Source organism: Rattus norvegicus, chromosome 10 (assembly GCF_021556685.1).
Source record: "Rattus norvegicus strain SHRSP/BbbUtx chromosome 10, alternate assembly SHRSP_T2T, whole genome shotgun sequence".
Taxonomy (NCBI): domain Eukaryota; kingdom Metazoa; phylum Chordata; class Mammalia; order Rodentia; family Muridae; genus Rattus; species Rattus norvegicus.
The window spans coordinates 113044733-113057420 of NC_141543.1; the positions used below are offsets into that span (position 1 = coordinate 113044733).

At 47.1% G+C, this 12688-nt stretch overlaps 1 protein-coding gene across 1 annotated transcript; it reads left to right on the plus strand.

Annotated features, from left to right (window-relative positions):
* Positions 1-376: 376 nt before the first annotated feature.
* Positions 377-9223, plus strand: Fn3krp (fructosamine-3-kinase-related protein). Its single transcript, NM_001107077.3, is given in 6 exon segments — positions 377-556; positions 4094-4245; positions 4754-4845; positions 5867-5949; positions 7048-7170; positions 7417-9223. Coding segments are annotated over 6 exon segments (930 nt in total). The 5' UTR covers positions 377-415; the 3' UTR covers positions 7756-9223.
* Positions 9224-12688: the final 3465 nt, after the last annotated feature.

Consider the following 12688-nt stretch of genomic DNA (forward strand, 5'->3'; position numbering starts at 1 on the left):
GCACATCCCGGAGAAGGGATGCGTCATCCTCTGCAAAACCCTAGAGGCTCAGCTTCACCTCACTAATGCTTCCACAGACAGAACCCGGAGGGGCCGGAGCAACGTCCCTCTGTCTACACAGCTGTCTGGGAATTGTTTTGAACCGGTTTGAATTGAGAGTTTAGCACACCAGAGCCGCAAGGTTGGGCGCCCCACCCACTCACCCGGCTCCTGCCCCCTAGCAGCCAGAGAAAACTTGGCAGCAGTCGCTGTGCCTCTCAACCAATCCTAACCTGAAAGGCCACACCCCTCCAAAGGTTTTCCCGCCCCTTCCTTCTTGTCACCCAATCCAGTCACTGGTCTGAGTCTGCCCCGCCCCTCAGCGGTACCCGCTTCTGTTCCAGGCCTGAACTGGGTTTGCTGCGGAGCTGCTTTCATGGAGACCCTGCTTAAGCGGGAGCTGGGCTGCAATTCAGTCAAAGCTACGGGCCACTCAGGAGGCGGGTGCATTAGCCAGGGCCAGAGTTATGACACGGACAAAGGACGCGTGTTTGTGAAAGTGAACTCCAAGTCAGAGGTAGGGCCATAGGGACTGGGTGAGGGTCCAGCTCGTTGGCCCGAGGCTAAAATGGGGCTGTGGTTTGGGATCAGGGTGTGTGAGATCCTGAGCTGGCCCTGGTTGGGTAGAGCTAGAGACTCAGTCTTCAACGACAGTCTCTGGCCGCCGTCCACGCGTGACCGCCACAGCCCGGCGGTTTCACTCTGGCCTCAGGCTTCCCTTCCCTTGCCCGCTGTACCCGCTATGGCAGGTGCGGTGCGTGGTATTCAGAGATTGCGATGCCCACTTTTTTTGAGAAAGCCTTCAGGTTTGGCTAGTTTTGAGAAACGTCAGAGTACACGTGTATATCTGGAGTATATTTCAACTCGCAGAGACTAAAACTCAGATCCAGGATCTTAAAGGATCAGGATAGTGCACTCACCCCACCATGTTCAGTTTGAGCGTGAACTTTTTCTGAAGCGCCCAATGGAAGATAGGGTGAACGCCAGGGCTTCAGTTGTGTGCCTGGTTGCTGCTGTCCCTTTGTCACTGTAAAGCTGTTCACTCCAGGTTTTTGTTGGAAGGGAGGTGGATGGCTTCTGTAGAACTTGGCAAAATCTTTTTAAACGAGACTGAAAGTATTTATCTTCTTGTCAAACCCAACACCTCACACACCTTCCAAGTTAGAATTGGTTTCTGTCACCAAGGCTGACTTCCAAACTTAAACTTTTTGTTTCTGCCTCCTGAGTGCTGGGATTACAGGTTTTTAGCCACGAGCCTAGCTTGCATTTCTGGTCATTTTTCTTTCACATGTGAGTCTTTTTCATTTGCCTCTCACATGTGTGTTAACCTTTGAAATATCATTATTTTCTCAGGATTTGCCTCAACCCCTATTTTCAGACATCAGTTGAAATCTGTCAACTGCCCTTGAATTTATACTAAAGTGCCTTCAGCAGCAGACTTCATGGTCTCCTCCATGTTCTACAGCTGGACTTCTCTGTTCTGGTTTTGCTTGTTGTTTTTTTTATATAGTATCCTTCCTTTACATACTCCTTGGTATTTCCACCTTGTTTTTAATTTGAGATGATCGTTGAATCCGGGGTCTTGCACATGGTAGGCAAGTACTGTGTATCATGCTACCTTTCAAACTAGTAGTGGTTTTTTTTTTGTTTGTTTGTTTTGTTGTTGTTGTTGTTTTGTTTTTTGTTTTTTTAAGTGTTTTCTGTTGTTTGGGGTTGAGTTCAGATTCTTTTCTTTTCTCTCTTGTTCAAATTTACTTGTTTTTTGTTTGTTTGTTTGTTTGTTAATTTAATTTCTTGAAACAGGATCTCACTATGTAGCACTAGCTGACCTGGAATTTGCTACATAGACCAGAATGGCCTTGAACTCAAAGAGATGTGCCTTCGTCCTGTGAATTTACATTTTCTCTCTCAGGAAGTGGGCTTTGTTTGTTTGTTTTGAGGCCCAGTTTCCATCTATATGTAGCCCAGGCTAGTCTGGAACTTAATCTGGAATCCTCAGCCTCTGGAATGGTAGGATCACACACATTAGCCAGTATGAACTGCTGGGTTTAAAGACAATACGAGTGCATGTATATGTGATGTAGGATGGGAGTGTGGTACGCATGGAGACCAGAGACATCAGATCCTCCTGAAGCTGGAATTACAGGTGGTTATGACCTACCTAATGTGGGGGCTAAGAATTGAACTCAGGACCTCTGCAAGGGCAGTGTGCACTTTTAACCACTCAGCCATCTCTCCGGCCCTACTGCTGGGTTATTTCCCATTCAAAGTCTGTTTTCTATTTTTCAGTCTTCTTTTTCCATGTGGTCTTTTTCTCGCTTGCTCTGGGCTATATAGCATGGGTTATGCAGGTGTACTGCCCATAAGACGATCGTCTGCTGCTTGTTAATAGAACCTTTGTGCTAGAAACACAACTTTTCCGTGCTCTAGCTTCTATGAGGTAAGACTTTGAAGACTACCTGGCTTCTCTTTTATGCCTTGCTAGATTCTACCTGGCTGATTGTTCTTATTAGACTCTTGCGAACTTATATACTTGAATTTTATCTCATTTTTAGATTGTTTCCTGATTTTTTTCCCCACAATGATCCATCTGAGGCTTAATTTTCCTGTAAGTCTATTTAGGAATAGCTACTTTCTTAGCTGGACTCTTCAGACCACATAAGCAGTAAACGACTTCTGTGAAGGGAGCCGTGCTTCTTAATGGCTGCACAGTTTCTTTATAAGACATTTCCTGCATCCTTTTTTTTTCCGTGCTGCCTTTTTTTTTTTTTTTTTTTTTTTTTTGGTTCTTTTTTTCGGAGCTGGGGATCGAACCCAGGGCCTTGCGCTTCCTAGGTAAGCGCTCTACCACTGAGCTAAATCCCCAGCCCCCCCGTGCTGCCTTTTAATGTAGTCTCTGTCACCAGTACCTTGGCAAAAGTCTAGCTTCTCCTTCATATTCTAAAAGAGGTCGGTGTGGAAGTTCTGTCAAGGACACAGTTCTTATCTTCCTTCTCGGAAACTTTGGCTCTCTTAGTGAGCAGTTATAACATTTGTAGCATGTTTAGAATGGGCTGTGTGTTCGCTGCTACCTCAGAAATGTAGTTTCTCTCATTTTATAGGTGAGCCAACTGAAGCAAAGAAAGCTTAAGTAACTTGCCTGAGACCACAGAGGTAGTAACTATGGGTGTAAGTAGAATCTCCCTGGCAGCACCGTTCAGTAGGACGGGTGATTACATTTTGGTATGTTCACCCTGCCAAATAGTATACACGATGAAGGTATAACAGATACACCAGACCCCAGATCCCACATGACTGCTGTAAAATGATCACTCAGCATTCAGAAGGCTGAGGCAGGAGGATTATGAGTTTGAGGCCAGCATGGACTACATAGCAAAACCCTGTCACGTTAAAAACAGCAATAAAACAAAACAACAAAAGCCAGGAACACAAAAAAGCATGTCCAAGCAGGCAGAATAGCTCTGTGCTGGTGGAAGCCAGGGTAGAGACATATGTCTCTGGGGATGGGTAATGGCTGAACTCTTTCTGTTGGTATGTCTCAAGGCAGGGTTTCTCTGTATAGCCCTGGCTGGCCTGGAATTCACTCTTGTAGACCAGGCTGGCCTCAAACTCAGAATTGCGTGCCTCTGCCTGCCGAGTGCTTAGGGTTAAGTTGCTATTACCACTCAGTGGTATCTGGACTCAATCTCATGATGGTGATGCTTCAAGATTGATTGACTGGTGCACACAGGAGGCAGAGGCAGGCAGATCTCTATGCGTTCGAGGCCAGCCTGGTCTACATAGCAGTTTCAAGACAACCAAGGTTGCATAGAGACCTGTCTCAAGAAAACAAAAACCAAGCCAGAAAGCAAGCAATCAAGCAAACGCAGCCCCACACTGCAAAGTATAAGCTTGCTTATGTCTGCGTGACTTCAGCACTTACGGCCTCTGAGAAGTCCTGACCATTTCTGTTGAGTCCTCTGGCTAGCATAAATGTGGCTTGAAATTGTAAGGCCAGAGGTAATCGTGTTCTCTCTGGTGACCTTGGTCTCCACCTCCATTGTTTGACTGACAGGCTAAAAGAATGTTTGATGGCGAGATGGCGAGCTTGACCGCCATTCTGAAGACAGGCACAGTCAAAGTACCAAAACCTATCAAGGTTCTGGATGCCCCAGGAGGTGGGAGCATGCTAGTGATGGAGCATCTGGACATGCACCATCTGAGCAGGTCCGTCTCACCCCGCCCCTTCTGGTTAAAAGCAAAGGCTTTATTTCTTCCTCTGTGTGGGTCTCTTACTTTGAAATCTTGTATTGGGGTGGGGTCCTCTTGTGGGTCTATTATTTTGGAATCTTGTATTGGGGTGGGAGGCAAGATTTTGAGGCATGGCATAAAGAGCCCATGACTGCACAGGTGACGACTCTATATTATGAATGGCACACACTCCCTGCCAGATAAAAGCCGGAGAGAGGACGCTCTCAGGGTGGGATGATCACAAAAAGACTCAGCTGCAGAGTCTAAAAGACTAGGAGAGGTGGTCAAACAAACAGAATCGAATCCTCCTGCCTCCTCTTCCTCCCAAGGATTCTTGTTGTGTGCCACCACGCCCAGTTTCCCCTCTTATTTCAGTAGAATGAACTTCAGACTCTACGTATGACTCGATTTATGTGCCTTGAGACCTTTCAGACGGATCTGTTAGCTGTGTGTCATCCGTTGAGTTCCTGCATTTTGATTTTAGCCATGCCGCCAAGCTTGGATCCCAGCTTGCAGATCTACACCTTGAGAACAAGAAGCTTGGAGAAAGGCTCCTGAAGGAGGCTGGCACTGTGGGTAAGGGGCTGTGTGAGCCCTAAGGGACCCTGTATGGTAGAGGGCTCAGGGATGGGGTAATGGTGTAGCCTGTGCTGATGCCAAAGCCAAGGGTGGTTATCCCAAAGCTGCACATTTGCAGTGCAGTGAACACCATGGGTTTGATTGGTACATCGTGTCCTAGACATACTGAAAAAAAAAAAAAACAGGAAATATTGATGGGCTGGAAGCCATGTGATGTTAGGGTCGTTTTGCATCTTACTCTCCAGAAGGGAATCTAATCAAAGTTGTTTTGGCATTCACTACAAAGTGACTCCTTTAAACATGTCTTCTCGTCCATGTACGCAGCATTCTCGAGGCTCAGAATGATAGCCATAATGCCACCCATCTAGAACACAGTGTGGTGCTAGCAGGCTGTGTACCTCATGTCCTGGCTCTGTTAGACAGAATAGCTGATAGTCAGAAAGCAGGTGATCCAGAATCTACTGCGTGCTGTTCTGCCGAAGGGTCCTGGTAGCCTGTCCATCCTGTGATCATATGCTGGTGGTACCATCAGCCTATCCTCTCATCCTGTGAGGATTAACTAATAGACCCTGTCAAACTGGCTTTAAGACCTATTGCGTGGAATTCACATGATTGGCATTTTCTTAATTTGGAGGATATACATGAAGTTGAGGCTGTTTCAAAGCATTATAGTTTTATTTGTCAAAAATGGAATGACATTGTCACTGGAAAACATCCTTTTCTGATGGATTATAGGGTTGATTTTTTTAAATTTATTTTTGACATTGTTATGAGTCCCCTGACCCCCATGCATCCTCTGGTATTTGGTTCTGCTTCTAGAATAGCTAGCATCTTGGTTATTGAGTCTGAAGACAGTGTTCTGGGTGGCCTGGGGTCTTGCTTATTTATGCGCAAGCATTAGGGGGTAAGGGCATACTGATTGCAAAACAACAACTCTGAGCTGCAAGAGTGAACCCAAGGGTCTCCTAGAACAAGGGAACAAACAAGTCACCTCTCTTTGTTTTCTTTTTCATGAAAGGGAAAGGAGGTGGACAGGCGGAGCGGCAGTATGTGGACCAGTTTGGGTTTGATGTGGTAACATGCTGTGGATACCTCCCCCAGGTGAGTGGCGCAGAGCTCACTTCTGTTTCACATGGAGAAACCCTATCTTACAAAACAAAAGCAAACAAAGATGTCAGCCTAGAACCACCTAGGAGGAAAGTCACAGTGAGGACTTACCTGAATTGGGTTAGCCTGTGGGCGTACCGCTGAAAGATCTTCTTACTTGGGTTAGTTGATGTACGAAGACCCACCCTGGATTTGGGCAGTGCCATTCCTTAACTCTGGATGTGAGTAACAGCCTACATTGTCCTCCCTGAAATGGAATATAACCTGGAACTGTAAGATTAAAAAACCCACAAAAACCCTTGGGTTGGTTACGCAGTAACAAATAGGAAAGCTCTTTGCCAAGAGGAACGCAGAATCTAGAAACTTCTAGATGTTTTATGGTGGGCACAGGGGCCATAGATTTAGAAATGTGTAGGAGGTTATTTGTAAACTTACCTCATATGGCATCTTCAGGCCCTGTGTGTTTAGGGGGTGTGTCAGCAGGCATTGGCCCTTCCCTTTTTGCCTGTAACTCATGATACATTTGTGTTCACATGTAGATATATGCACATGCACATGCGTGCTCATGTGTATGTTGTTTTGTCCTCCTGTGTCATGTCCTGCTCTGAGCTGATTAACTCTCACGTGCCTACCTTACTTCCCTCCTGGGTGGGAAGCACCCATGGCCTGGACGGCCTTCCTTGGGAGTTCTTTTGAAAGAGGTTCCGATATGACTCTTCTCCTCAGTCTCAGAACAAGGTAGAATGTGGCCAGATGGCTGTGGGAAGATGATTGGAAACAAGCCATGAGATCCAGAGGGTCAGCCAGCTCTGGCCTTTAATCCTCAGTTGTTCCAATTAAATTTGCTTTAGTTGATCTTCAGGCTTGGAGACTGCAAGCAGTCACCTAGCATACTCTGCTGACCAGTCCTCCTAGGACACAGGACCTGGCCTCATGTTGTCCAGTCATCTGTCACGTCTTTAACCTCCTGTGGCTGCTACCCCACTTCGTGCTTCCTGCAGCCCATTCTACTTTGGGATTTCTGGACACGTAAGCTCCTTCAGTCCTGATGTTTTCTGATAAGGTCTTTGTCCCTTACTATCGCCTGTGCAGGTAAATGACTGGCAGAAGGATTGGGTCACGTTCTATGCCAGGCAGCGCATTCAGCCCCAGATGGACATGGTGGAGAAGAAGTCTGGGGACCGGGAAGCTCTTGGGCTGTGGTCTGCTCTGCAGGTGAGCAGGGCCTCTGCTACATGCCCAGTGCCAACAGCGTGCCCCCTGAGCCCTGATAGAGGGGAGGCACCAAGTCCGGGATGGCATCTGAGCCTACTTCTGGATAGGAGGCATAGTGTTTGTCAGTGTCCCCATCTGCTCTCTCCAAGTCAGGCACATTTGAGTACCTGCTCAGATATGTGCAACGGCACTTAGGAAAGCATACGATTGGCCACTTTGTTTAAGGCTCCATCTTCTTCCCTGCAGTTGAAGATTCCTGACCTGTTCCGTGATCTGGAAATTGTGCCCTCCTTACTTCATGGAGACCTCTGGGGAGGGAATGTAGCAGAAGATTCCTCCGGGCCCATCATCTTTGATCCAGCATCCTTCTATGGCCACTCAGAATATGAGCTGGCAATAGCCGGCATGTTTGGGGGCTTCAGTAGCTCCTTTTACTCTGCATACCATAGCAAAATCCCCACCACCCCAGGATTTGAGAAACGCTTGCAGTTGTATCAGCTCTTTCACTATCTGAACCACTGGAATCATTTTGGATCTGGGTACAGAGGCTCCTCTCTAAACATAATGAGGAATCTTAGCAAATGAACCAGCTTCCCCCTAGAGGGAAGAGTCTCTTATGAGCGTGCGGGGTCTTCTAATAAGACAGCTCTACATCCAGATCAAGTCTTACCATCATAAGCATCACTGTGAACTGAGAGAAGTGCCTCGGGGTCAGGTGACCTGATTCCAGCTATTGGTTGAGGAGCTCATGATTCTCCACAGTCCCTTTCCTCATGAAGTCTTCCCATTTATTCCATGGCAGGACTTGCTTAAGATCTCTTGTTTCTTTTTTTTTTCCCCCTTTTTTTCCTATTCTCTCATTCTGACTGCAGTTTCCCCTCCTTCCTTCCCCTCCTCGGAATCTCCTCTGCCACTCCCCCCAGGGACATCAACCAAGCACAGCGTAACAAGCTACAATAAGATCAGGCATATAACATCACATCAAAGCTGGATGAGGCAACCCAGTAGGAGGAAACGGGTCACACAGTAGACAAAAGAGTCAGGGACACCCTCCGTTCCCATTGTTAAGATTCCCACAAGAACACCAAGCTATTCAGCCATAACGTATATGCAGAGGACTGAGGTCAGACCCCTACAGACTCCTGATCACTGCAAGCCCCCGAGTACAGTCAGTCGATTCTGTGGGCTGTAAACTTTGTGAAGTACGGGCTCTCTCAGAGGAAGGGCTATGTCATTCTGTTGTGTACATTATAAGACTGCCTGGCTAGATCAGGCCTCCCTGATGGTGTGAACAGACTTACTGAAGTTTAGGTATAGTGAGCCACGCTCTACTGCCAAGGTAGAGAACTGGAGTGACTGTTGGCGTGGTGAGGGGTGTTCCCCATGCAGGGAAGTGGCCAATGTGTCCACCTCCCATCTCTTCCTTGCACATTATTAACATTTCTGAGCCATTCACAGTGATGCTTTGTGATGAGTAGACCTGATCTAGCATGGAGTCACCTTATGAGAAGATTTGAATGATGACCAATTCTAAAATCAATGGTATTCCATTTGCTTATGTAGCACTTCTGGACCCTGCTGTAAGCTGAGCAGTCTAGAGATTGGTTTGGGGACTGACCAAGCTACCAACCTTAGGGGTAACTTGGTCTCGATTTAGGAGCCTGGAAATACTCCTGTTAGACCAACCTTGTGCTCTTTTATCTCTCTCTTTCTTTCTTTCTTTCCTCCTTTCCTTTCTTCCTATGGTTTTTTGTTTATTTGCTTGTTTTGTTTTATAAGACAGGGTTTCTCTGCATAGTCCTGGCTGTCCTGGAACTTCCTTTGTAGACCAGGCTGGCCTCGAACTTGGAGATCCACCTGCCTCTGCCTCCAGAGTGCTGGGATTAAAGGTGTGCGCCACGACCATCTGGCTTTGTGCTACTTTCTAAAGTTGTCATTCCTTTGTAACATATGAGCATCAGATTAACATTTTTTTTCTCTTTCAACATTGTAGAAATGGAAAATTTCATGAATGATGTTGATGTTAATAAATCTTTTTGCCTAAGAACTTAAATAAAATTGCAGTTGTTTCAGTGATGCCTAAAACTAGTATATTTCCACATGTATGTACTCACCATTTACCTTCGCTGTCTGCTGTGAAGAGACATCATGACCACAGCAACATTTGATTGGGGCTGATTTAAGCCTCAGAAGTTTAGTCCAATGTCATCATGGCGGGAAGCATGGCAGCATGCAGGTAGACATGGTACTGGAGGAGCCAAGAGTGCTACATCTTGATCCAAAGGCAGCAGAAGGAGACTGTCCCACTGGGTGTTGTTTGAGCAGATACAAGACCTCAAAGTCTGCCTCCACAGTGACACTAATAACGCCACTCCCTATGGGCCTATGGGGGCCAATAACATTCAAAACTTCCACACATTGCAATGCTATACAGTGATAATAAATAAGTAGAACTATGGTTTCTTTCTTTTTTTTTTTTGAAAGGTTGTATTAGTTGCTTTTCTATTGGTGTGATAAAACATCATGCCCACGGCAATTTATAGAAGAAAGACTTGGTTTAGGCATACAGTTACAGAGAGTCAGGCTCCATAATGGAGGGAACCACATGGCAGCAGGTGACAGACTTGGCTCAAACTGGAAGCCGAGAGCTCACATCTCAAACTGGAAGCACAAGGCACAAAGAGCGAACCTGGAATGGCCCTATAGCTTTCCAACCTCAGAGCCCACCCCCCAGGACTTACCTCCTAAACCTACCCAAAAAAACACTACCAACTGGTGACCGAATATTCAAACATCTGAGCTGAAGGGGGGCATTTCCATTCAAACCACCATGGGATCTCATGTAGTCTATGCTAGCCCTTGAATTCCTGGTCCTCCTCAGCCCTCTCTTTACCTCTTCTCCAGTTTGATTTCTGGTTTTGTTTACAGTATTTTCATTCACACCCATAAAGTTGACCCCAACCATCTTGCCTCTGAATTGTCAGTGCCTCTTTATAGCCCTCCCTATCCACTCGTCCTATTCTCACAGCTTCTGTCTGTCTCTCATTTGTAATCTGCCATGGCTTGCATGAAGGGAAATTCAAGGCGCTGTGAGAGGACGGGCTTTCTTTTTGAGATGACCTAGCAGTCTGTCCAGAAACCGGTGAGATATTCCCCTGAAATACATCCTTGGGACTCTTTAGACACCAGTGATACAGAATAGCATAGAACCTTCCAGAAAGAAGGGAGATCCTACAAAGAACCTACACATCCCACCCCAAACTCCCAACACTTAAAGAAGCCGGCAAACAATGGAGCCTTCTTAGTTTGAGAGAGAATGGTCTGACCAGCCTGAGATCCCACAGATAGTTTGCCAGGCAGTTACAAAGACGTTTCTGGATGGACTGCTAATGCTTCATGCTAAGGTGCAGTGGTAGGAGGGACCCCAAATGGAGACACCAGTCACATTTCCAGTAGATGGCTGTTCTGCCCCGTTCTTTGTAGTGAAATTTCCATGCTGTCAAGTCTGTTTATTTAGTGTGGCCTTGAAGAATGATAACCAGTAGTAAGGGGAGCAGAGAAGGCCTGAGTGGGTTTATGTTCGACTTGAGCCTGCAAGTTCAACTCCAAAGCCTCAGATCCGTGAGAATTTGGTGACACAGAGAGATAACAAAGCTTTCCTCTGGTCTGAGTGTGAACGCCGATGATGCATGCAGAAAATGTCCGCTGTAGCCCTTTTCACACAGATATTACTGCCTGAAGACTGCTCCCCACAGAGACTGCTCCTACTGAGATCAGTTAAGCCTGCTTTCTCCATTTAGCTGCATACCACAACCCTGCCTACTCGTTCAGCTGTAAATAATAAACACACTGATATTCTGGGATCCATCAGAGAGTCCAGTACACCCTTCCCAGCTTTTCTGTGTATCTGTTTTTTCTTCTTTCCCTCACTTCCCTAATTAGGTCAGTCCCTGGAGCCATGGAAGATCCAGCACAGAGGGAAGACATGGAAATGGTGCTTGGCTTTAGAGCCAGGTTTAAAAAGACCCTTGGGGTGGAACCCTGGCTCTGAAGATCGCCACTCTGGCCTCCATGATTGGGAACAATCAAACCACCTTAGGAGGCCGTATCAATGTTCCTTGCTTGACAGTGGTCGCTGAGCCCCAGTCCCAATCATCCCACATAGGTATCAGATACAGGAGTTATTAAAGAGCCTCCAGGGAACCCAGTCTCAGTTTGAGCCAGGGACAGGTCACAAGGACCATGGGGATGACCAGCATGGACAGGTTTTGCCCCTCTGAGGTATATCGGAGCTCCTCAGATAGGCATGTTTAACCGCAGCCTCATGCATATGTTATCTCCTCAACGTGAGGGCGGCCGACACAGGAGCAGTTGTGGAACCTTTCAGCTGGCAGGCCACGAGAAAAACATTGAGCAGCATGGTACAGCCAGGTCTTCTATGACACGTGCTGGGAAGAGTCTTGTCTCACTAGGGCCTGAGAGTAGGATTCACAGGATGGAGCCCCAAACCAGACTCGGTTTCGTATATTTTGAGTTATGTCTCAGCACTAGGTCCGGTGCAAGTTAACTCCTCTATACTTTAGTTTCATCATAGAGAAGGCAGGGGCTAATTATAGAATCCTCTCAGGATATTTGTGAATTTAGCTGACATTTACTTGTGCCCTGGCGCATACAGAAAGCTCAGCAGCAGTGGATCATCCACCCCACTAATCTTCCTAGTCCCTCTATAGTCAGCTGGAGACAACACAGGACAGGAGAGCGACCAGCAGCTCATGGTGGGGGCTGGGGTTTGAGGTAACCTCTCCTGAAACACTCGAGGGTTAGCCCAGGTTGTCTCCTATGTCAGTCTGTAGATGTGTTCTTACATGTATATGTGTGTCTGCCCATGTACCCATGAGCATACATATCTGCTTCTTTCCTATCATGGCTGTCTGAGATCCAGAGTCCCACCTACCCTGGGTGGAGTAGGCTGTTGCTATCACAACTCCCAGAGTAGCCTCTATCACTCAGCCCTGTGGCATTAAAAGGTGACACTAGGGCCTAGCCAGAGCACCCCCATGGCTAGGACTCCACCCTTATCTGGACAGCTAGAGCTTCTCCACAGGGTATCTGAGTCTCTAGGCTATGCCTTGTGTTACAGGATAAAGAAGCCCTGACCCAAATCTTCCTGTGCTCACTTCTGATTCTCCCAGTTGTGCAGAGAGCACAGGGTGGACCCCAGGTGGGCACAGTTGTTCTGAGACTTCACATGTGCTCTGTGAGGACACTCACTTTCTGTCTCGTGGCTTTACAGAACACCCAGGACATGGTCTGGGGTCCTGTTTCTCTAGGGTGAGTCGAGTTGGAGGAGAAATTCTGGAATGAGCCTAGTAGGAGGATGTGGAGAGCTTTTGCACCCCTCCTTCTCCCACAGCAGGTGGAGATTGCCTTGGAGAAATAGCAATTCCTCCCTCTCTTTCTCCTCCCGCCCCAACCCTGGAGCCGGAGAAGCTTGCAGGGATAGCGCGCACCCGAGCTA